The 27,422-nt window shown below is 41.4% G+C and overlaps 1 protein-coding gene across 2 annotated transcripts in view; it reads right to left on the bottom strand.

The window, feature by feature from the left end:
- LOC117986324 (calmodulin) overlaps positions 1-26,920 on the bottom strand; it is a 40,912-nt gene extending 13,992 nt beyond the window's left edge. The window contains exons 1-2 of one of the 2 annotated variants that reach the window (XM_034973154.2): positions 26,701-26,920; positions 20,023-20,197 (exon numbers count right to left, since the gene is read on the bottom strand). In XM_034973154.2, coding sequence (XP_034829045.1) covers positions 20,023-20,197; positions 26,701-26,703 — 178 coding nt within the window. In that variant the 5' untranslated portion in view covers positions 26,704-26,920. Of the gene's footprint in view, positions 1-20,022; positions 20,198-22,386; positions 22,512-26,700 lie in introns of those variants that run through there. The other variant, XM_034973152.2, reaches the window with a different exon arrangement.
- Positions 26,921-27,422: the final 502 nt, after the last annotated feature.

Raw genomic sequence — 27,422 nt, forward strand, 5'->3', positions numbered from 1 at the left:
GCATGCACGGTGATGCAAGTGTGACAAGGTACACTAATTGACGTCAGTGGCTAGTAATGCCTACATTCCTTTTGGAACTGATTACCGCGTTATTAATAGTAGGCTCACAACCTAGTCTTAGCTACTCGTGAATACATTAACAGTGATTAATACTAGTTACACTAGTAATAATTTAATTGTTCCTTAGTCACCGAGGAAGTATAAATAGGTCTGCGGCATTGAGGAAATTGTCTTATTCGATTAAATTGTTTTTGTAGTTTTAATTTCGCGGCTACTAAGGTTGCACTACTCATGTTGAAGTTTGAACATGTAACATGACTCACAAACTACACCTTCATTTTTTTAACCTGCTGCTAAATGATGATGCATTGTAAGATGGAACCGTGCTAACCTGGAACGAATGTAGCTGTCTTTTTAATTTTCCAAAATCGGGAATCAAGCCCAGGCTCTCCAAGCAGAGCTCTCAGCGCGGTAAGGTTGTCAAAAACAAAAAGAAATCATAAAATTGTCTACTGCGCACTGTTCAAATTTCAATAACACGGGCTGCCTCCTACGATATGCCATTGGATATCGATCTCCTTCATAATAAATAATTCTAAATATGGTAGCACAATAATAAATTACTAAAAAATTTGAGCCAAAACGAATCGAAAAGGCATCATATGATCAAACCTCTATTACGAAGCTCGCGTTTATTGCAATGCAAGTATCTTGTCTTGCTGTGCCAATAAGAAGCATATGAAGCCAATAGAATATGGAAAAGCGATTATCGCATTGATCGCACCAGAGTTTCGTAATGCAGATGCAGACCGGTCTACCGGCGACGTTATGCTAATGAATATTAATTGTCAGTTGTAACAATAGAAATAGCGAGAGGCACGCGGAAGTTGCCAATTATCACGCGGATGGCATACGTACAGATATCGATACTGACTATACCACTTATAATATATTAATTGTTGTAATGTCAAGAACAATACGTATTGGAGGTAATACCATATTTTATGTCTCAAAACGTACTTTTGGAGAAAAGAGAAAGACCGAAGAAGAAGACAAATTAATAAAATATAGATACTCGTACAACTAAAGAAAGTTTGTGGAAACTTTCTTCAAGTTGATACAGTAACGTGAAAAAGAACATAGAGTCGCTTTTGTTGAACGTAGGTATACAACATATAATCTTTAAACTAAAAGGGCAAGTCTAATTAATGTATTGCTATCCCTTTCATAATGGTGGATGAGGAAAGGAAACATCGCACAACATTTAGACCTTTAATTTCAGTGTAAATACCTACAACAGAATTTGCCACAGAAGCACTAAAATTTTTACCAAAGTCAACCCAAATAACTTTGTCCTCGCGTGAACTAAAATCAATCCGAATCTAATAGGAAACGGAATAAGGATGGGAACAATACAACAATTATAGGATTAAAAATCACATGGAATATCAAAAGATTATCTTAGAGACATTGCCTAAATTAATCGGGCATAATATTATTTATTTATTTTAATGTTATCACGCAAGCCGACTCTTGGCCTCAATCATGGCGGAAACAGAAATAGGAAGAGTCTGAAACAATTCTCTAAACACAATCCAAGGAACATCGTAGAGCAAAGCCTATGACCAAATGAAATGATATGTCCAAGTTACATAGGAACATTTACTCCTGAAGGTTAAGCATAAATGCCCAAAACGTTTTGTAAAGTGTCGGTAAATTAGCGATACTATCGTTGCAATTTTGTCAGTCTGCCAGCGGTTGTGGAAGGCAGCTCCGTGTAATATTTAGGGTAAAAGTAGTGGTTCGGACGTCGGGCGATGCTCCTAACGGCGCGGGAGTCAATCGCGACAGGCTTGCTGGCACGGCGCCAAGGGAATATGCAGATTCATTTGCAATCCCCGTCGGCTCCAGACGCCCGCCGTGCTGTAGGATAAGGCGTTGTCAACACGTTCCGGATTAGCGAGGGCTTCCGAGTACATTCCATAAATCATGATCACATACGGACACGCTGATGCAGAACAACGGCACTTCTTTGTACTGAATTTAGTATTAGGGTTCCAGACGTTCGCCGTGCTGTAGGAACACGGTCTGCATTAGCGATGGCTTCTGAACATACTTCATTCCATAAATCAAGGCACTGGATCACAAATGGCCGTGCTGATGCAAAACAATAGCATTTGTTTAAACTGAATTTAGAGTATTTCCTTTCCTGCAGATGTAACTATTAGAAAACTTATTTTTACTTATTTATGTTCTGCTCCATTTAATGATCGATTTCCGGTTGTCCTATAGAAAGAAAATTTACGTCATCAATGTCAGATTGTCATGGATATTCGGAATAATGTTTTTTGCCAGTTGTTTATCTGCAGTCAAGTCATTATATTATGGATTTACTCGTATCTTCACGTAAACAGATGACATTTAAGCACGTAATATTTCAAATTAATCAACACCATAATTTGCACTGTGCACGAGCAAATAAATAGCTGTGAAGTAATTTTAATGTTGATTACATTCGAGTGCGCTGCACCGACTGGATTTAAACCCTGACTAATGAAACGGCAGCAGCTATAAATGAGAACAGTTGTACTATCTTCGTCCGTGAATCAGAATCGCAAAGGGCACCCGGTGACCAGCCGTGAGGGCGACTAACGACAATGGGTCAGCTATTCGAGCTGCGCATGAGAGTAATGTAGTAATGTACCTAAGCATCTCCAGATGTAGCAACAAGTCGGCTGACCATCATAATAATATTATGTTTTATAGAAGCAGGCGTTACTTTGCGGAAGTCCATGATATACAAGGAGTAACAAGCTTATTTCGCTATGATCCACTGAAACAGACAAATCTTTTTGGTGCACTATTGCTTGGCGTTTCGTAGTGGATCTTGGCCTTTCCACAAGAATTGACTGACTTCGATGTTCTAAACAATCGCTTGCTATTCAGAGCCAAACATTATTTTTATGCTCAAAATAAAATCGTTGGTTGGACAATGAATATGATGAATGAATAAATATGAAGACAGGCCGCGTAGAACGGGCAACTGAAGAGGCAATTTCTTAGATATTTCTAGGACATGTGACAGAAAAACCTGAACGTTCAACCACTAATAATTTGCCGAGGGCTGTGTCAGGTCAATTTGTAAACCAACCCACAGACTTTGTATATCGGTAAGTTGATGTTGGAGTCGGCACGTGTACAAAATACTATCTGAGAGGACACTGACGAGCCGAGCGATTGCCTGGCATCAGTCCAACGGGTAAGGATTTTCCTCTGCATTGGTTTCCATCTGTATTCAATATTTTGCCCGCGTATACGGTAAACACGTGATTTATGCGCTTCGCGGTTTATGTGCTGTGACACGGCGCCCGTTGCCAATGGATTGTGTAGACTGTAGGCCAATCCGTTAGCGAAACCAAACACGCAAAACTATTTTATTGGAGACCATAACTTTGACATACCTATAGTACGCGACAGGTCGATATGGCAATCGGGGTGGGGACGCCCCGCACAACCACACAGCCCCCGCGCTAAGCCGGTGCGGGCGAGCGCGGGTGTGCGGGGCATTCCCCCGCCTCACACCCAGATTGCCATCTCAACCTGTCACGTACTTATACCTACTACGTTTTCAGCGTTCCGTACTCAAACACTTAAACAGAGCCCTATTAATGTCACTCAGCTGTCTGTGTGTTCGCATGTCACAGTACTCAGCTCGTAAACGAAATCCGTTACAAACCTTAACTTTTAGTATTTGGTGTAGAACGTTGACCCGAAACCCAATATTCAATTAGAAATTAAATTAAATTATTTTTTAATTATTACAGTCAAACCTGTCAAACAAAATATAGAAAACCTAAAACAAATGTTCTTTTTCCATAAAGGACTATTCTATTATACTTACTTACTAAAGTGTTTTGTTGATGCAGTCGCATTAAGTAAATTATCCACTGAGGTATTGCAAACTACACTTTTCAATAGTTCTAGTATAGTGCTAGCTAATTGGATATTTGATCAAAAATAAATTATTTATCACTAATTATTAAATAGAGGGTATTCTAAAATACGTAAAATCCACGTCCTTTGTGATTGTTACGTCACATGCCGGTATTTCATAGAATCTCGCATACTAAGCGCGCGTTTTGACGTTTGATAAAAAGTTACAGATTTGACTAGTTGTCAAATACCGTATTTCCTCGTATCAAATTGGCCAACACTCTCCGATCCTAGTAATATTATTATCACAGCGACATTATCTCCAGGTAGATATTAATTATGTCCAAATTAATCAAGGGAACAATAAACGGGAGCCCTTGAAGTGGACATAAACCAGATAAAATGCTTTGATCTAGGTCCCGGCACGATGTAGTCGACGGATACGTATTGCGCTATATTTTTTAGTTTTAGAGTTCCGTACCTCAAAAGGAAAAACGGAACCCTTGTAGGATCACTTTGCTGTCTGCCTGTCCGTCGTGTCTGCCAAGAAAACCTATAGGGTACTTCCCGTTGAGATATAATCATGAAATTTGGTAGGTAGGTAGGTCTTATAGAACAAGTAAAGAAATAAATCCGAAAACCGTGAATTTGTGGTTACATCAACATATACGAAAGGTTAAGTGAACAATGGAGTAGAAATTTTACAATTTAAGTAAGTAGCTATTCTTCATATTAAAACATGCGTCACCATGCTCTTTCCAAGGTGAAATAAACGTTGGCTTTCTAGCGTGAAGAACAAAAAGGACTGTTAATGTCGCCGTCAACGCGTCATATACATAATAATGAACATTGGATGACGAGAAAGTTCGCCGTGATATAACATATCGACAGCATAAATTTCTTTTGTTTCCTCGTCATATAGCAAGTGTAGGCAATATATTCTACAGAAATAGTAGCCAAAACCTGCGCCATTGTCACAATTTCAGATAATATTTCTAATTTTGTCGGACAAAACCATTTAACAGAAAAGGACATAACATACATACTTAGTATTTTCAACTACTACAACACTCCCGTCCAATTTGATATATTTAGATTCATCAAAAGAATTTGGGGAAAAATTAGGCCTATTTTCTGAAATGTTGGAAATTTTTAGGTGGCTTAAAGGTGACTGACTGACTGACTGATCTATCAACGCACAAATCAAACTACTAGGCGGATCGGGCTGAAAGGAGATGGACAAAAATTGTATGGAGGCGTGCCCCAAGAATGTACAGAGATGATAATAGGTATATGTGCCATTTAATAAATGTACAGAGATGATATATGTGCCATTTAATAGTAAAAATCTTCTATTTTAAGAAAAAAAAAGTCGCATGTTGTGTTGCACTCGAGGCATTAAGTTCATGATAGGCATAGTTCAGCCTGGGGCAAATTTTGTCCATCTCGTTTAGCATGCAGATAACTATTACGACGTAGACATCCGCTAAGAAAGGGTTTTTAAAAATTCAACCCTTAAGGGGGTAAAATAGGAGTTTGAAATTCGTGTGGTCCATGCGGACGAAGTCGCGGGCATAAGCTAGTACTCGTATAAAACTGTATTTAGTCACATGGTGATGATGACATTAATAACAGCTTCAACATAAATAAGTACCGAACAAGGGGATTTGTATTTTGTACGGAAACTTGTTTAGCACCCATCACATCAGGAGCCCTACCGCGGTATAGTTTGACAGCTACCGTGTGACGATTGCAATCACCTCTGATTGGTTGACGCTCGCTCACTATTGGCTGTAATGCATTGTTGCAACAAGAATAGCACAAATTTAGCCAATCACAACTATCGAGATTGTAATAATGATTGATGCAAGTTTTACGCAATCGCCCTACAGTACGTGGTAGGTGGGAGGTGATAAGATGATATCATTCTAATAATTGTTCTTGCAGTAAAAGGAAACATCCGAATTCCGAATGATCTTGTATATTTCTGAAAGGATCCTGGGATATGTGCCCTGGCCTGGCATTGCCTACATTAGACCAGTAGGTCGATTTCGTAAAACCTGCATCAATCATTATTACAATCTCAATTGTTTTGATTGGCTGAATATATGATGTTCTTGTTGCAACAATGCATTGTAGCCAATATTGAGCGAGCATCAACCAATCTTCGTGATAGCGATCGTGACATTTTAGCTGTTATTCTACCGCAATCGAGCAGCAGTATATTGAGTATAAACTACGTATCAGTCCAGCCCTAAAACAGACACCTTGATCCAGCCGTGGGATATTACAAAAGGCTGAAGATAATAGTAATTTTTTTAGCTCATTTAAACATTGAATTTTAAATGAAGGCCTCAATAGGTCGGACTGAAATCCGAAGCGGTTCAAACAGCACCCGTTGCACTGTCATGTTGTCGTACCTACTCCTAGTACAAGCTTTACGCTTAGATGGAGGGGAAAGGAGAGCAATAAATCATTAATTCCTTCATAACTTGGCTAGAATTCTTTGAAAATTTAACAAAAAAAAAATTGAATGGCTTGGGGTGGGTAAGTTACTCGACAAGCCTATATATAGTTTTCTTCGTCGTACCTGAAGCATAAATAGATGCACACATGCTCTACAAAGTATAGTATAGTATAAGTAGTAACGTGACACTATAAATCTCCGAAGTCAACGAGGGGACGTCACCAAGATTTAATTGTCAATTACGCTTCATTGGTTGTGATTATTTCGCAATCAACTATGATCTTGAACGATTATGAGCTTCAATCATATGTTACTGCCCTCTTTTATTACATCATCTTTGACTGGCAAGGTTTTACTCCAAAGGGGAGGGAACGCCCCACACAGCCCCCGCGCTAGCCCGGTGCGGGCGAGAGCGAGTGACGTGCGGGTGTGCGGGGCGTCCCCACGCCTCATACCCCGATTGCCATCTCAACCTGTCGCGGACTAGGTATATCTTTGATTTCACGACACCCCTAGCCTAATATTTTAAACCGAGAGTTTCCTCTCTAGTTCACTCTGCCCAGGCCCAGGAGGCCTAGAAATGTTCGACAGCTACAATATTACAATCACAATGGCAATCACATTCGAACTTCCACAAGAAGTAGGTAAGAAGAAAGAAAGAAAGAACGCTTATTTTTAAAGCTGTGCCACACATTACTAGTTAAACCTACGGGCTAGGTTATCCCGACGCCTCTAATACTGGAGCAGTAAGTCAAAATGTGTGTGGTAAAGGACAGTTCACAGTAGTAAGGTCAATTCGCCTAATCAGTACCCTTATTATAAATGTAAAAGTGTGTTTGTTTGTTGGTTTGTCCTTCAATCAAGGCGCAGCGGTGCAACGGATTGACCTGATTTTTTGCATGGGTATAGATAAAGACCTGGAGAGTGACATAGGCTACTTTTTGTACCGGAAAATCAAAGAGTTTCCACGGAATTTTTAAAAAACCTAATTCCACGCGAACGAAGTCGCGGGCATCAGCTAGTAGATAATAGATTAATTGCGCTGTAGTGACCACAAGTCCAGTGGTGCGGCCACAGATAAATCAATAAGGTCGCCATTACGTTGGTCGCTCGAGGTCGACTGGGGTCAATCGAGTCGAGAGCCGCGGACGGGCGTCAGGTAGCACAACGGTTAATTGGTCGTTCGCCTCCACTCCGCGCCGCGCTGCCCTCCCATGATAATACGCGGTCACCCAAAATTAGTGAAATGGAGAAAAACCGGCCAAGTGAGTCAGACTCGCGCACCGAGGGTCCCGTACTGTGGTATTATTTTGCACGATAATTCAAAAACTAATGATGATAAAACTTTATGTATGTGTTTCTCTACTTCTCTACTTTTCTACTTAGGCTACATAGGCTACTTTTATACCGGAAAATCAAAAAGTTCCCACGGGATTTTTGAAACCTAAATCCACGCGGATGAAGTTGCGGGTATCAGCTAGTTAAATTTATATATCTAGACGCGACAATGTCTCCATTGAACGTCTAGTAGTTCAAGAAAGAGGGGCACGTGGTAGATCGCATGAGATGAACAGACCAAGTGAGGGCTGGGATGACGCCCCCTTACAAGAATGCACGAGGAAGGCAGCCATCAGAGAGGAATGGAGACGCATTGTTAAAGCGTGCCACAGCACTGCAGCGACGGCCACGACCGCTCTGTCGAAAGACAAAGAACAAGATATTATTTTTGACCACACTATGTCATAGATCAGAAGTGGGAAATCAAATTATCCCATGTTACGACTAAACGCGGTAACCCGGGTTACCACGTTTTGTCATCCGAGGGCAGCGCTAATAGATTACCTGCGTCCACATTCACGTTGGCTCATTAAAACCTCGTTCTACATCATGCTTAATGACAGCATTTATCATGATACTACTTGTCCCACAAATAGAAGACCTTGCCCATTACCATTTCTCGAGTCTTGTTATTTAGGTTGTTTCGGAGTTTATTTATGAGCCGCTAACTGTTTTCCACGACTTTGTGTTTTCGAATTTCTGTTTCCGCTGGGACTACGATGTTTAACATAAACATAAAACATAACCTATATCTGTCTCCAAAATCTATATAAATAAAAATGAATCGCCGAAACGTATGTACGCGCATAACTTCCGAGCGACTGCACAAAATTGGTTAATTCTTTTTTTGTCGTACTTGTAATTATTGTCAGGTTTGTATGAAAGTTTTTTTTGGAAAATCCACGGGAAAAGACAGTTCCCGCGGGACGCAGGCAACAGCCAGTGAAAGATAATTTTATGCCTAATGTCGGTTCAGCGCCTAAAGCCGTGAAAACGTGAAAGACAGGTCGTAACAGCTACTAACTAGTATAGTATATCTCATAGTAGTAAATAAATGCAACAGCGTGTTCGTTTGTTTGTCCTCCAATCACGCCGCAACGGCGCAACAGATCGACGTGATATTTTGCACAGATATAGTTAAAGGTTTGGAGAGTGGACATAGACTACTTATCGTCCCGGATCATCTAGTAAGTTTATAATATAATAATAATACAAGGTAAACCTTAAAAGCATTTCAGGAATCTTCTTGTAATAATAAGTATTAACAAGGTAAACAGGTTGTTCAACATTCGAACAACTCCTTAATAAATTTCCGAATGAAAATTCTTATCCACGAATGCTATCCGATGAAATGTTATCCGCTATCATCGATTTACCCCTAGTTAGTGTACTCAAAAGATTTGAGCGCTCAATACGGCCGGAAGTCAGCTGTCGCCGGGGTAGGGGACGTAGGGGACGAGGGGACGCATCGGGGGCGCGATCAATACCCCGATGTGGGGCAGGGGTAATTGGACGACCAGCTTCGCGCTAAAGCCGGAGCTACGTCGAAAAATCTTTCACACATTTCATAATCCGAGTACCCAAGCAGATTTTCTGGGTCACGAGTCACAACTGAGTTTACTTAGGATGCTATTTGAAATGAGGTTGATAAATTCAATTTAAAATTAAAATCAAGCCAGCTTTAAAAATTTAGTTCCCAATCAAATTCAGCTCGGCCGTCAGACTGGCAAGTTCCAGGATCTTGTAGAATATATCTTTCTTTTAGCTACTTGGATAGAACTTTATTAATTCACAGACTGACAGAATTTGTTTGCGATATTTTCCTTCACCGTTAAAGCAAGTGATATTTAATTGCTTAAAACGCACATAACTCCGAAATGTTAGAGGTCAAAAGGCCGGGATCAAACCTCCGGACCATCAAATAGGAGGCCGACAACGTTTTAACCACTAGGCTCTCACCGTTTGTGTAAGACAAGGCCACCACATCTCAGTTACTCAACTCTGGTAAATTAAACGAGTTGACGATTCAAAAACACTTGTAAAAGTTTACTTCAATAAAAATCTATTCTATTCTATTCAAAAGCAAAACAAAAATGTTATTCCCATGACAACACTCGCGGCTTTATTTTTATCCAAGAACCCTGAACTTAGCCCGCAATCGGTGGGGAAGCTGTGAAACTCGCCCGTGTTGCGAGATGCGTGGGCCTAACGCCATCTCTTCAGGCCGACCTGCATGCCCGTTACATTGACCCCACCGCACCGCCTTTGAAGAATATGTTTTATGAGCTTTTGATAGCAATTTTATACGTTATGAAACTTGTGATTGATATATTGCGATTATAGGAAATAGGAATACCAATACAATTTGCTAAAAATGTAGTAAAATGTATGTTATACATGAATCCATGTATAACATACATGGATTCATGTATAACATACATGGATTCATGTATAACATGTATATACATGTAACCATCAAGACGGGAGAATGAGCATTAGGGACAAGGAGGAGACAAAATAATTTGTAGGGAGTCAAGAAGGCACCCCGGAAAAACGCCAAGAGCAAGTACCGAACGGGCGCCCTCCCGCGATTCGGCCCATATAACCTTATTATTGTTTCTAGATCCAGAGGATCTTCTGGATCTTTATTACGTTTCAATCAAATGTTTATCGTGTTATCTAGTGGGGGCGATACCGACTGTATGAAAGATTGGTAGGTAGTCGGGAGATCGCTGAACCCAGGCTGCTATGCCACTAGAGATCCCGAGGAGCGGCCAAACGGCGGCCATAACACTCGAGTGGCCAGGAAGTGCAGCGGTCCGCTTAATTGCGCATAAATTCCCTCCTATAACATATTTTATGGCACCTAAAACGTTATGGCTTTCACCGGAATAGTTTCTTGTGTTATTGCCTTTTATACTGGAACACAAACAACTACAGTGTCGGTAAGTACAATTCCCTATATTCAAATGGGCTCGCAAATTCCTTTGATCAAACGGATCTATAGAGCGCACTTTGACTTTGCTCAGACTTAAGATTGAGTTAAAACGTGACAGATTTATGTGAGAGATATAGCTCTGTCTTGTTTTAACTCTGTCTTAAGTCTAAGCTAAGAAGAAATGATGGCCCTAAGCCTAACCAACATAAAACAGCAGTCGTTTTTTTCAGAAATAAGAGAGCGGCTGTATTTCTGCTCACTAGCTCCGGAATAACAAACTCTCAGTCACTCAGCGAGCGATGGAGAGAGCTATGCTTGAAATGTCTCTACGAGATCAAATAGATATTTTGTAGGAGAACAAGAGTAACCGACATAGCTCAGCGGGTTCCGAACCCGAACTGGCAATGGGCAGGGCACATAGTTCGAAATAGACCTTTGGGTCCCAAGGTGTTAGAATAGTAACCTCGCATCGGAAAGCGCAGCGTTGTAAGACTGCCCACTAGGTGGATAGACGACATCAGACGCGGAGTCGCTGAATAGCAGCGACGCAAGACATGCGAAAATCCCTACAAAGTGGAGGTCTCAATAGATCTCCACTGCTGGACATAGGTGCTGCTGGACATGTTGATAATGATGGTGATGAGCTCCGGATCATGATCAATCCATTGCCGGTTCACTCCAGAGCACGGGCCTCCTCTCAGAGTGAGAAGGGTTTGGCCATAGCACACCACGCTGGCCAAGTGCGCATTGGCAGACTTCACACACTTTTGAGAACATTATGGAGAACTCTCAGGCATGCAGGTTTCCTCATGTTTCCCTTCATCGTTAAAGCAAGTGATATAAATTACTTTTAACGCTCACAACTCCGAAAGATTAGAGGTGCGTGGAATGCGGAAGGAACCCCCGACCTCCGATTCGTAGGCGGACGTCCTAACCACTAGGCTATCACAGGTATCCAAGTTTCGAGTGCTCCAGAGGTGGAAGGCCGAGAGGTTGCCAGATTATCTATTTTACACGATTGCTAACAACGCGTCAATCGCTAGAGCACTGAGCACGTCACATTAACATGAGGCTATAAATACAGCGGATTTAACTCCAAACGTCCAAAATAAGCCAATTGTTTACAAGTCCCTCGTTTTAATGGTGATGTCACAATTCGGACAGCGATAAAGCTAGGGATACGATAGGGGCACACTGTTTACATGCTATCCCACGACACGCGAGTTTAGACAAATCAAACAGTAGCATTATTTTATGAATCCACAACATATAAAAAATCAAGCTACATGTTGACAAGAGTCGGCAGTTTCTGAAGAAAGAGCTTTTGATTCGATGACTAGCTGATACCCGCAACTTCGTCAGCGTGAATTTGGGTTTTTGTAAATCCTGTGGGAAATCTTTAATTTGCCGGCATAAAAGTAGCCTATGTCACTCCAGTAAGCGAAACCGTGGCCTAGTGGTCAAAGCGTCGGGCGCGACTCGCGAGCCCAGAAGACGCAGATTCGATTCCTACCGGTTACGCAATTTTTGATAGATATGTATTTAAAATTATTTAGTAATTTCCTTGAAGTGTAGGTAAAAACACTATCATAAAAATTATAAAAATAAACCCATAATTCCTAATGGGTTTCTTCTTTCTACGCGGCACCGTACTGCGATTTAATTTCACTCGACAGGTTACGTTACGCGTGGCGGGTTCAAAGTGTACGTCGAACATAATGGTGATGTCACAAGTGTGAAGGAAGCTACGATAAGAAGTCGTTCACTCGTCGCGTCGCGCGCGCTGCTCTCGCTATTTGGGGAACAACAATGCTATTAGATGGAAATGCCCGTTGGCTTGCATTTAACGCCAGCTGACCACAAAATATAAACGGTGATAAGCCTAGTGGTTAAGACGTCGGCCCTCTATTCCGGAGGTCCAGGAGCTCGATTCCGAGCACGCAATTCCAATTTTAGGGTTCCGTACCTCAAAAGGAAAAACGGAACCTTATAGGATCACTTTGTCTGTCAAGAAACCTACAGGGTACTCCCGTTGACCTAGAATCATGAAATTTGGCAGGTAGGTAGGTCTTATAGCAGACATCAGGGGGAAAATCTGAAACGTAAATTTGTGTTTACATCACTCAAAAAAATTTAATTGTGGTCATAAATTAAAAATTAGTATTTTCAATTTTCGATGTAAGATAACTACATATATCAAGTGGGGTATCATATGAAAGGGCATCTGTGCATTCTAAAACAGATTTTTATTTATTTGTACTATGGCGTGATAGTTTTTGAATTATCGTGCAAAATGTCGACAATATACAACTGTGGGTACGGAACTCTCGGTGCGCGAGTCTGATTCGCTCTTGGCCGGATTTTTAATTATTTGTTTTATCAGCAATAGAATTATTACACTCTGTGAAAATTTCAACGTTCACGAGATACAGCCCGCTGATAGACAGACAGACGGACGGACAGCGGAAGGCTTAGTAATAGGGTCCCGTTGGAACCCTACAAACTGTAGGCGGATTTAGACCAGTGCCTTTTTACTTAAAAAAGTGCACACTCTGTTGCCATGGAACACTCCACACTGGTGCGGCTATCGCGGCAGGATAAGCTGTGTACAGGAAAGTGGCCGTCTGTTTATCGGACCACTGTTTCCTGCTTTGTTGGCGACAAATTAATTTGCAGCGGTGACGCCGCCGGATGCGACTGAGTGCCTATTGTAGTCCTCAAACGGTGTTAAAGGCGTTTACAGACTAGCGGGTGCAACCGGCGCGTTTTATATAACTACTAAAAAAGGGGTTTGTATATTTTAGTATGGAGCCAGGCCTAGCTACATATCCGCCATTTTCTTTTTGACTAGACTGTTGAACTGATGACTCCACCAGTACAACTTTGATACTTAAACTTGACGCTTTGGAAGATTTTGCCTCATACAATACTTGTTTGTTGTTGTGGGTTGATCATGATGATGATTTGTAATACCAAATGCACCGAACGCTACCAACCCGCATTTACGAGTAGGTACAGTACGCGGAAGAAAATAATGTACACCGACCTTTAGAAAGAGACAACGATCTACAAAGCCGAAATCTCATTCTAAAGGTCAATGTACATTATTTTCTACCGCGTACTGTACCAATGTGATGAGCGCTTTACGTTGCGGTTCTGCAATGGACCGTATGAGTATGACAGTTAGGTATTAACTAAATCGACCGGAATACCCAATTTTGTAGGTGACTTACACCAGATTCACACAAGTTCTAGTTGGTTTTGTTCAACGGTCTCATCTAAAACATAATATAAAAGTAAAAGGTGACTTCACTGATTGACTGACTGACTGATCTATCAACGCCACAGCTCAAACTTACCGGATGGATCGAGCTGAAAATTTGGGATGCATATAGTTATTATGACGCAGGCGTCCGCTAAGAAAGGATTTTGAACATTCAACCCCTGAGGAGGTGAAATAGGATTTGAAATTTGTGTAGTCCACGCGGACGAAGTCGCGATAATACAAGGTAAAACACATTCATCATGAGTTCAAAATTAAGCGCAGTGTAGAGGAAAACAACATAATAAATTAGTTTGTGTGATATTTTTACGCGAACTTATGATAGGCAGATTCTCTTTAGCTCAGTGAAGCTGTTAAGGTTTTTTTTTTTAGCTAGCTTTTCACAGCCCAACAGTTCAATCGATTTGATGAAATTTTGAGTTAGCTTACATCTCGGGGAAGGACATAGGCTACTTTTTATCCTGGAAAATTAAATAGTTCCCACGGGATTTTAAAACCTAAGCCCACGCGGACAAAATCGCTGGCATCATTTAGTAGGTTATATTTTTTTAAACCCTACGAGAATTGTAAGAAGCTACCCGTGCGAAGCCAGGGCGGGTCGTTAGTTGTACATAAAGCCGTTGAGATGGACGTGTAGTACTGAGATAGCCAAACTATAACATTTTAGCAGCACGGCGATGTAGCGATAATAACAATTTATGCTAAAACGTGCAGCAACATAGCGCGTTAAATGTTTCGATCGTGAACTTGGTTTTCCTCGTGATAAGGAAATGATAATGAAACATTTCATATTTGTTAATCATTAGGTTTTGACTTATTAGCATTCAATCTCTGTATAAACATTATATAAGAATTTCTAAATAGGACTTTAACATGACTTATTTTGTAGATTTCTAAACACATAAGTTTGTTATTTATTGTAAAAAATCATTTTCAGTGAGTATAAGCGGATAAGGTATAATAATGATTGCGCAAACAAGCGGACACCAGATAAGGCATTCTCCATAGAGCTGTAGGCTGTAGGCATCCGCTCAAGAAGGATTTTTTGAAATTTAACCCCTGAGGGGCCTGAAATGGGGGTTTGAAATTTGTGTAGTCGACGCAGACGAAGTCGCGGGGATATGCTAGTTTGCGTATATAACACAATCAGGTTAGAGGATCACACAGATGGTGCCTAGATGGCATTGTTTGTTGTCGCACGACGCAGTACGTTTGCATGGCGTGAGACCGTCAATTACCATAACAATTGACGTCGTATGTCCGTGTGGTGTAACGCGATCCTCATTAACATCACATGGCGGTTAGTTCATACCTGTCCATCATCATTCACTTTGCGGTGTGGACGTTATATTCTGTGGTATGGATTGTCCTTTACAGTTCTGTACAGTTCTTGCAATTCACGAAGGCGAGTGAGCTTTACTTGTGCTTACGTCGTATACGCGGACATTACGTAAGTGTGCGTGCATGTCGCAAACGCACACATTTACTTTACCTTACGTATACCGATACGACTTAAACACAAGCCTCGCCTTCGTGAAATGCAAAGAGCTTACGTAAGTTACGGGCTTGCGACAAAACTGTCGGCTGTGTGCTAGCGTACAATCTAAATATATAAAGGAAAAGGTGACTGACTGACTCACTGACTGACTGATCTATCAACGCACAGCTCAAACTACGGGACAGATCGAAGTGAATTTAGCACGCAGATAGCTATGCCTATTATGACGTAGGCATCCGCTGAGAAAGGATTTTCGAAAATTCAACTCCTAGGGTGTGAAATAGGGATTTGAAATTTGTGTAGTCCACGCGGACGAAGTCGCGAGCGTAAGCTAGTAAAGTATCAATTTTTGTTTGACGCCACGATGATAACATGTAATGTCAAGGTCGTCTGCGGCGCTCACACTCGCATTGTACACAAACGAAACTGACTGAAACGCCCATAAATCTGGCAAGGTGGTTTTAATTTGTGATGGTAACACTATGGCAATTGAGGGCACCTTTACAATAAAATAACTTATAGCGCGTACGTGACAATGAACTCGCCATATTTGCTATATATCTGTCATATTGAGACAGATAGAGCAAATATGGCGTGTATGTGGCCTTTTTAGGGTTCCGTACCTCAAAAGGAAAAACGGAACCCTTATAGGATCACTTTGTTGTGTCTCTCGGTCTGTCAATAAACCTACAGGGTAGGTACTTCCCGTTAACCTAGGATCATGAAATTTGGCAGCTAGGTAGATCTTATAGCAGACATAAGGGCAAAAATCTGAAAACCGTGGAAATTTGTGGTTAAATTGTGGTCTTGAACTAATGAATAGTTAGTATTTTCAATTTCAAAGTAAGATAACTATATCAAATGGGGGTATCATATAAAAGGGCTTCACCTGTGCATTCTAAACTGATTTTTATTATTTTTGACATATAGTTTTTAATTTATCGTGCAAAATGTCGAAAAAATACTACTGTAGTACGGAACCCTCGGTGCGCGAGCCAAACTCGCACTTGGCCGGTTTTTTTCGATTGTACGCCGCTATACAGGAAAATATTTCGCCGTCTAGCAACCTAGTCTTGGGCATCGCATAAACAGATTATAATTTGGCACATACTTCTTTGATAGTGCAACGAATAAATACATGTACGACAGAATTAGACATAAACGGGCGCCATGGTGCTAATATACATGTAACGACATATTGGCAGCTAGCTTAAGTGTAAATTATTTACGTGTTCAGCGACTGGCGTGGCGGTGTCGCGCCGTACTAGTCCCGCAAATTGCTATTGCGCTGGAACCATGTGACATTTTGACGTCAGCCGAAATAAAAATATATACCATCAGCTTGAAACTCAGTCTAGTGCTGACGTCACTAAATGGCGGCCATGCGCATTAGCAATTTGTGGGACTTATAGTACAGGAGATTGTGGGACACTTCTAGCACAGAATATACCAACTAATACTACGTAAAGAAACGCTCTTTACCTAAGGTTCTCAGAGAATTGAGCGGGAAATCATCATAGACGTCATAGACGTCCACTGCTGGGCATAGGTTTCTTGTAGGGACTTCCAGACGCTACGGAAGACCTGTAGCGTCTGGAAGTCCCAGTGCCAGTGGAAGGCGGAGCAAAGAGCGCCTCCTGAATCCAGCGGCTCCCTGCAACTAGTCTGATGTCGTCCGTCCACCTAGTGGGGGGGTCTTCCAACACTGCGTCTTCCGGTGCGAGGTCGCCATTCCAGCACCTTGGGACCCAACGTCTATCGTTTTACGAACTATGTGCTCTGCCCATAGTCACTTCAGCTTCGCAACCGTTGAGCTATGTCGGTTTCTCTAGTTCTCCTACGGATCTTCTCATTTCTGATTTGATCACGTTAGAGAAACTCCAAGCATAGCTCTCTCCATCGCCCGCTGAGTGACTGAGCTTTCTTATAAAGCCCATTAGTTAGCGACCATGTCTCGGATCCATATGTCATCACTGGCAACACGCACTGTTCGAATACCATAGAAATACCATGAAAGAACACCATAAATTCAGCCAATCACAATTGCGATATTTATTAATGACTAGCTGATGCCCGCGAATTCGTCCGCGTGGAATTATGTTTTTTAAAAATCCCATGGGAACCCTTTTCTTTTCCGGAATAAAAAGGTAGCCTATATCCTTCCCAGGGCTGTAAGCGCTAACTCTATACCAAATTTCATCAAAATCGGTTAAACTGTTGGGCCGTGAAAAGTTAGCAGACAGACGGACAGAGAGACAGACATACACACTTTCGCATTTATAATATTAGTATGGATTGATGTAGATTTTTCGGACTCGACCTACAGCTCTGCGACTAAAGCGAATACATAGTATGAAACATATTTACAGTAGAGATAATGTACGATGTAAACTGCAGCCTACGTTATTGTACCATGTAGACATAAGACAATACATCACGACGCCCACGTAAAGTCGCGCGTGGACGCTATGTACAAATTCTTGTACGGGATGGTATGGGGGGTGGGGGGGGGGGGGGGCACAGGTTGAATTGCAACATTTTGCTACTTTATCAACAGATTTTAAATCGTGTTTGTTTAGTAGAAAAGTTTTGATTTATGGTTCATAAAATGTACATAAACTTTGATAGTTGGCAAAATGCGAACTAGAATATAAAAGATTTGTACTAAATATTATAAAGAGGATAGATTTGTACGTTTGTAATCGATAAACTCTGAAACTACTCAACCGATTTTAATCATTCTTTCATCATTAGAAAGCTAGATTCAGAAGTAAATACATATTGTACCACAGAAGTCGTGGGGAAAAGCTAGTATTAGGAAAAGGTAACTAACTGATCTATCAACATCACAGCTCAACTACTAGACGGATCGGGCTGAAATTTGGTATGCGCAGATAACTATTATGACGTAGACATCCACTAAGAAAATACGAGCATTTTTGATCATAGAACCCGTAAGGGAGCATAAAATGAGTTCAAAATTACTATAGTCCATGCGGGCAAGAAGTCACGGGCATAAGCTGAATCGTCAAAATAGTACGCGTGAAAACCAAAGAGTTCCCTTGGGACCTCTAACCTAAAGCACACGGGCGAAGTCGCTGGTCGCATAATAGTTATTGATAGTTAAAATTTATGTGGAAAGTCGTTAGTATTGGGTGTGGTATAAGTCCCGCAAATTGCTAATGCGCGTGGCCGCCATTTTAGTGACGTCAGCACTAGACTGAAGTTTCGAGCTGATGGTATATTTTTATTTCGGTTGACGTCAAAATTACGTAATTTCGATGTTAATGACACATGGTTCCAGCGCAATAGCAATTTGCGGGACTTACATTACAGCTCGAGTCGACCATGCTAGTGTAGAGGCATGCGGCCTCTTCTAAGACTGGCAGCTGTAAAGAAGACATTTCACATCGCAGCTGCCACTTAGAACGGAAATTTGAATACGGAGCGATTCGAAAATCCTGCGGCCCTGGGCGAAATCCAGGGGCCACATTCGCTCCTCAGATACCAAGACCGACACATCACTGTCGAGCACCGAGCTCCAGTTTTCTTGATTTCGTCTGTTATATTAATTGTGTTTATCCTGGATTATATCTTGTAAATATGTGAGCAGCCGTTTCATTCATACTCCGTGCTACCACACTAGATGCCGATGGCCGACATTGATCGGTTGACGTGTATATTGTATGTGGCCTGTAGGCACTAATACGTTAGTTGCGAATTGCGATAACACTGCCATTACTGATAACACTTCACCTAGATATGCCATGTGTACCTATTGTGTGGACGTGGATTGCTTTACAGTACAAACTATTGAATATTTAATCAGAGGAACTATTGAAACTCTCTCAAGTTAATAAAAACCGGCCAAGTACGAGGCAGGCCAAGCGCAGTGTAGGGTTCGGTAGTCACAATTAACCTCGAAAAACAGATATAACACCTTAACCTTTGAACCCTACTTAGCCATGATAGTTTTCCTTTAAAATTGATTATATACATACAAAAAATTCACACAACTGGTGTGAATTTTTCACGTTCCTATATACTACCATTTGGCTGATAGAGGGGGGGGGGGGGGGGGGACCACTTGACTCTAATAAAAATTAGCACTTTAAAACATATTTTACAAATGGATCCAGAAATCGAAAAATGATGTTCCCACGCCCACAGTATTTTTAAAAGACCTATTCAACGATACTCCACACTATGGGGTAGAGAGAGAAAAAATTCATCCCCACTTTACATGTAGGGGAACTACCCTAAAAAAAATATTTATCACAATTTTATTTCACCACTTTGTCGGTGTGATTAATATTTATACCCATGCCAATTTACAGATTACTAGCACTAATAGTCTCTGAGACATTAACCGAGGACGGACTTACATGGCGAAACTATAAGGGTTCCTTGTTTACTACGGAACCCTAAAAACGCGTCACGTATACTGTCATGTGTCAGTAATAAAACCTACACTTATTAAAAAATCCCATTGCAATATAAAGGACTAGCTGATGCCCGCGACGAAGATTAGCCCAGTAAAAGATAAAATAAAGGTGGCGACTCACCGTCCGCGTCGACCTCGTTGATCATGTCTTGCAGTTCGGCTTCCGTGGGGTTCTGTCCTAGCGAGCGCATGACGGTGCCCAGCTCTTTGGTGGTGATGGTGCCGTCGCCGTCTTTGTCGAACAGTGAGAACGCCTCTTTGAACTCCGCGATCTGTTCCTCTGTTAGCTGATCCGCCTGGAACACAACACAAACATTATCATTAAAAGACCAGCTGGTTTTTTCTTCTTTTTAGGGTTCCGTACCTCAAAAGGAAAAACGGAACCCTTATAGGATCACTTTGTTGTCTGTCTGTCAAGAAACCTACAGGGTACTTCCCGTTGACCTAGAATCATGAAATTTGGCAGGTAGGTAGGTCTTATAGCAGACATTAGGGGATTAGGTTTTTAAGGATCCCGTATAGCCTTTGTCAGTCAGGAATAATGTAGCTTTCTACTGGTGAAAGAATTTTTAAAATCGGTTCAGTAGTTCCAAAGATTACCCCCTACAAACAAACTTAACGACATTACCTCTTTAGAATATTATTAGTAATTAGTATATTAGTATAGATGAAAAGCTGACTGACTGACTGACTGACTGATCTATCAACGCATTGCTCAAACTACTAGACGGATCGGGCTGAAATTTGGCATGAAGATAGTTATTATGACGTAGACATCCGCTAAGAAAGGATTTTTTAAAATTTAACCCCTAAGTGGGTAAAATATTTCTTCACTTTCAAATCCTCAATAACGTGGTATGGCACTGGGTTACTATAAAATTGGGGCACCTTTCTTCATCAGGTAACTTATCGTACGCCTCTTTATCAGGAGCTTACTTCTGTTATCAATCTCCATACCTACTAGGTATAGCTAGGTAGGTATTTATGGCAATTTTTTCCAGCGATAAAGAAGTTCGCTGCGATATTTAAGTAAATATCTACGAGATTATTAATTGAATAATATTTATCCAATGATAATATGAGTCGACAGACTACCGCATTTTCCGGAATCAACCGACAGGTGGAGATAAGGGAGGTCTACATCATCATCATCATGATCACCCATCGCTAGCTCACTACAGAGCATGGGTCAGAGTGAGTAGGGTTTTGGCCATAGTCTACCACGCTGGCCTTGTGCGGATTGGTAGACTTCACACACCTTTGAGAACATTATGGAGAACTCTCAGGCATGCAGGTTTCCTCACGATGTTTTCCTTCACCGTTAAAGAAAGTGATATTTAATTACTTAAAACGCACATAACTCCGAAAAGTTAAGAGGTGCGTGCCCGGGATCGACCCCCGACCTCCGATTAGAAAACGGACGTCCTAACCACTAGGCTATCACAGCTTGGGAGGTCATAAACATTGCTAAATATTATAGAGACCCGCGACTACGGATCATCATGATCAATCCATTACCGGCCCACTACTGAGAACGGATCTCCTCTCAGAGTGAGAAGGGTTTGCCATGCTGGCCCAAGCGGATTAGCACTGCAAGTTAATGACAAACTATGTGATTTAGTAAATTATTGTTTTCTCAAACACAAACACATTTTTTTTGTTATGATAACCATAAATTCACGGTTTTCGGATTTATTCCTTAATTTGTGCTATAAGACCTACCTAACTGCAAAATTTCATGATTCTAGGTAACGGGAAGTACCCATAGGTTTTCTAGACAGACACACAGAGATCAAACCTTTCCTTTCCTTTTCGAGGTATGGAACTCTAAAAATTGGCCATAAGGTGATAGCGATCGTCATATTGTAGCTATCAAACTTTGTATCTAAGCCTTTCAAACTACTGGCCAATTTGTTCAACCTTTTAACCCATCTATGCCAGATAGCTCTGGAGAGAGCTATGCTTGGAGTTTCTCTACGTGATCAAATCAGAAATGAGAAGATCCGTAGGAGAACCAGAGTAACCGACATAGCTCAACGGGTTGCGAAGCTGAAGTGGCAATCGACAGAGCACATAGTTCGTAAAATCGACAAGACGTTGGGGTCCCAAGGTACTGGAATGTCGACTCGCACCGGAAGACGCAGCGTTGGAAGATCCCTCACTAGGTGGACGGCAGTAGCGTGCAGGTCATAGAGGCATAAATGCACTGCTTACCCCAGTTATAAGCTCAATGCATATTTTTCATTATGACCTGCTAGTAAACAGGTTCCTACCTAACTAATGCCTACCCTGGCTTCAAACCCTGTGCACGCCACTGGTAGACGGCCGACATCAGACGAGTCGCGGGGAGCCGCTGAATGGCGGCGGCGCAAGACCGTGGCGTGCGGAAGTCCCTACAAGAGACCTATGTCCAGCAGTGGACGTCTATCGGTTGATGACCATGATGATGATGCCAGATATATAAATAAAGCAAACATGAACATACCGCTGTAACCACCATTTTCCTTGTTAACTACCTAAATAACTAACTAACTACAAATATAGAACAATCCAAGACTGTGTCGTGGCAATTAATGAGCGATTCAAGATAACTATGTGTAACTGATAAGGAGTGAAAGCTGATAAGATACGGCAAAGATTACAATATAATTACTGTTTGGTTGCCACGTCACACTGCGGACCCTCTAAAGATAGCCACAGATATCAAATACTGCAGCGCTATATTATTATCAATACATATACTTAGATACGTATTATTATTATCTATTCATATAAAAACTAAAGCGGACTGACTGATCTATCAACGCACTGTTTAAACTACTGGACAGGCTGTTTGGCACACAGATTATGACGTAAACATCCGCTAAGAAAAGATTTTTTGAAAAATCAACCCCAAAGGAGATAAATTAGGGGTTTGAAATTTGTGTTGTCCACGCGGACGAAGTCGCGGGCATCAGCTAGTAAAAATATTTTTATTTATTCGTTTATTTATCGAACGCGCGACCTCCGCCATTCGAGGTGGCCGTCCTAAGCAATAGTCTATCACAGCTCTATATTAAAGGTATAAAACTTCCTAACTGCTTATCTACAGAATCATCAATATCATCATCATCAGCCTGTGGACATCCACTGTTGGACATAGGCCTTCCCTAAAGAACGCCACCACACCCGGTCCTCAGCCTTCCTCATCCAGCCACTTCCCGCCAGCCTCTTTATATCGTGTCCATCGTGCTGGAGGGCGTCCCACACTACGCGGTCTCCACTTTCCGGCTCCAACAGCCATCGCCTCTACGACAGGCATGACCTGCCCACTGCCACTTCAGCTTGCTAATAGTTTGGGCTATGTCAGTGACCTTGGTTCTCCTGCGGATCTCCTCATTTCATATCTTATCCCTCAGGGAAACTCCTAATCTAGCCCTCTCCATAGCTCGCTGAGTGACTTTGAATTTGTGAACAAGTCCTAAAGAATGTGAGGCCATTTTTCAATAGGCTGTTCAAACTGCTAGATACAAGTGGTTCCAGCAATCAGGACATATAAACCTGTATGTATATAAGCACTTCAGAATATCTAGTACTTTGATTGACTCGCTCTCAAGTGTTATTTAACTGTACAAATGGGTTTTTGCTATAGAGGAAGGTTTTACAGACACCTAATTTTTTTTTAAAAATAAAAATAGCAAGCAAGCAAGCTGATGGGTCACTTGTTGTTAAGTGATCACCGCCGCCCATGAACATTTGCAGCATCTTCAAGAATTTGACTTTAGAATATGAATATGTAGGTATATTAGTCAATCAAAATGGAGATTAACTAACTGTGCAAGACAAATGTGCACAAGTGTGCACAAATATAGCCTACTAGCTAGGTTTTTAAAAATCCTGTGAGAACTCATTGATTTTACGAGATAAAAAGTAGCCTAAGTCACTCTCCAGGTCTTAAACTATACCCATGCAAAAAAATCACATTGATCCGTTGCTCCGTTGCGAAGTCATTGAAGGACAAACCAACAAATAAACACGCTTCGAAGTCGCAGGCATCAGCTAGTCCTTTTATATTATATCTATTTAGATTTACTAAGTAGGTAGATTGTTTTCAATCACAGAAATAGATGAAATAAGTTTGTTCAGTAAAGGATAATAATAATTGAAGTTTTATAAATAGTAAGTAAAATATCCTGCACTTATTGAAAATATTTTGTTATTTTCCTTATTAGTTTTGTATCACACACAAAAATATACTATATTATTGAACAATAGTTACTGTTTACTTAGCTAGAGCTTAATGATCATAACAATTAACATAAAATTATAATTTTATACCTACTCATTTGCATTTTATTTCTAGTAGAAGATGCCTGTGACTTAGTCCGCGTGGATTTAGGTTTTTAGGGATCTCGTGGGAACTCTTTGATTTTCCAGGATGAAAAGTAGCCCATGTACTTCCCCGAGATACAAGCTATCTCTGTACCAAATTTATTTTAAATCGGTTAAGCAGATGAGCTGTGAAAAACTAGCAGACACACTTTCGCATTTATAATATTAGTATGGATTAAATCATTAACTATCCATTTCAGATTTAGATAGAATAGAACTATACCTTTTTAAAGATATGCTTAAAGTCTAGAATAATTTTAGGCACCTTTATTCACATAGGTTTTAATCATCCCATGGGCTATGGGTGTAAAAATCCCAAAAATGACTTTAATTTTCAGGAATAAAAAGCAGCCATGTCACTCTCCATCCACGTCTATAATAACTATATCCATGGAAATGATGATTTGTTGCTCTGTTGCGGCGTGATTGAAAGACAAACCAACAAACAAATACTTTTGCATAATTATTCAGTTGAATAGTTAGGTAGACATCTTGATACTGAAAGCTCAAAATTGAAAATTTGTTCCAACTAGCAAGCACCAATGTTTGAATGAGGTAAGTTTCATAGGCATTTATGAAGTACTAGCCACCCGCCCCAGCTTCGCATGGGTGCAAGGTGATTATACTATACCTATAAACTTTCCTCTTGAATCACTATCTATTGGTGAAAACCGCATTAAAATCTGTTTCGTAGTTTAAAAGATCTACGCGTTCATATATACAGACAGAGCGGGAAGCGACTTTATTTTATACTATGTAGAGATAATGGGGCCCATTTGCTTGTCACAATCTCTAAAATAAACTAAAATGACACATCTAAATCTATTGCTATCGCTGTCATGTTGCTTGCGAAAAAGGATAGCACTAGATTTAGATCTATTAATTTAGTTTAGTTTAGAGATTGTGTACAAGAGAATCAGCCCCATTAACTTCTCAATAATTTGAATGCACAGTAATGTTACTAATGTAATAAAAACAACTTTTATCATATAAATACTACTTATTAAATATACAACTTAAGTAACCGTTAAATAGATTAACTTATTCAAAAGCAGTTAACAAGTTTATTTGAAAACAGAAAACTATTCTATTCTACAAAACTACATTATTTAAAAAAATCTTTAAAGTAGGTAAGCATTTAATTTATTGTTACATTGGAAAAATTTTGCTTAACCACCTTGCATAACTTTGCAGCAGTCATAAAGGGTGGATGGCCTGTGTTATCAATATTTGTACCATTTTGTAACATTATTCATTTTAAGATTTTCCAGGATAAAAAGTAGCCCATGTCTGTCCCCAGGATATAACCTCCGTACTAATTTTCATCAAAATCGGTTAACCCGATGGGCTGTGAAAAGCTAGCAGACAAACAGACACACTTTCGCATTTATAATATTAGTATAGAGCATAGAATGAAAGAGAAATTGTCTATTATATTTAGTTTGGACGGGATAAAAAATTATGCAGCTGCCACAGAAGCATCAAAATATGTTGGCTCAATAACAATTCAATGTTTAACATTGTATCATCAGAGTAAGGACAGTAAAATCATCGATTTATTACTCGTTTCATGCTCATAGTTATTTTCCACTAGCAATGACACCTTTTTGCCATAATCTAATTAGAATTTATAGTTTGATGCTCAATTTAGGAGTAGAATGATAAAGAGTAGAAATCATGCTATACTTACCATTGTTTACATGTATTTAGTGTAGATTATTTTATATTTCGCGTAGTTTTTATCTCACTAACACCGCGAAGTGTGGAATGGAAAGCTGTAGAAACGGTATATAAATACACCATAGTACCGGCTCGGAATGCCGGAACGATACCGGCTTTTCGCGACAGACATTCGAAACCGACCTAGCTCCCGACACTCCCATGACTTTTCCTTTTCGAATCTAGGCGAAGAAAGCTAACGGAACTCGTTTATTGAATTGCGTATGAAAAATATAAGCTCGCGATGCGATGAGTCAACCAGACGGGCGTTTGACAGGTGCGCCCGGCCGATCGATCGCCGTCAGCCGCCCTGTCGAGCCTCGAGCACCCTCTGCGCCCCATCAAAACACTGAACCCACTCGCGGCGCGCAGGATATCTCCCGAGGAGTCCTCAGACAGTTGCATCCGCGGCGATGTCATTCAGCGGTACATCTAGTGATCTATGGCGACGGATGTTTCTCGACAACCTGCAACCGTCGCTCCCCGACACCGGCCTCTCTACGCGACGCGCCACTCGCCACGAAATTCCGCCACGACTTCGACGGCGGTGACGATCCGCATTGCGGTAAAAAACGGCCATCACAATAATAATGGAGGCCGTCATCACTATAAACACCGATGCACCACAACCCAAAAATATAACCAGGATACGGCTCGAAACGATCCCCCGAATGCACTTGTGGCTTCATTTCGACGAAAAAACACTCACCATTGCAGATTAACTTGGATTATCTGGAGCTACACTAAAAAATCACAGACTACGCCGCAAAAGCGACCACACGGACCGACGGTTGAAACGATACTGCCGCCCTCTCTCGCGCGAGCGGCCGCGCCGGGAAACTTGCGACCGCGATTCGCTCCGTACGCCGCGCGAATCGTTCAGAATCGTTCAATCGAATCGTCGCACTATCATGACCGACTCGATTCTCACTCGGTCGCGCCTCGGTCTCGATTCAATGCACGTTTCGAACGTCCAAGTCCATTTCTCGGGACGCACGACACGGGATTAGATTTGATCCGCAAAGGATAGTCGGTTTTATATCGGGCGGGTGCGGCGGCGTAGAGCGGCGGCGGCGCGCGCCGATTGGCCACCGCGCACCTGCAATGCGTCACTGCGGCCCGCGGGGCGCTCGGGTGACGGGGCTCGGGCGCGCGAGTCGAGCGCCGCGGCGACACCCGGCCGGCGCGCCGCTGCCAGCGCCCGCTGCCCCAGTTCGCCGCCGCAGTGCCGCCGCTAGCGAGACGACAGCGCCGCCGCGCGCCGCCCACTGCGCAGGCTTGTCGCGTGTGGATGCTCATGCTGACACGACAATGCGTCTCTATAAGCACATAGTAGAGGCAGACGATGTGCTAATGTAAACTACGCAGTAGAGAGTAAACTCCAAGGGATAATAACTTTACCGTCTTGTTTCATCATAATATTTTTATAAC

The sequence above is a fragment of the Maniola hyperantus genome, chromosome 11, assembly GCF_902806685.2.
Source record: "Maniola hyperantus chromosome 11, iAphHyp1.2, whole genome shotgun sequence".
In the NCBI taxonomy this organism is placed as follows: domain Eukaryota; kingdom Metazoa; phylum Arthropoda; class Insecta; order Lepidoptera; family Nymphalidae; genus Maniola; species Maniola hyperantus.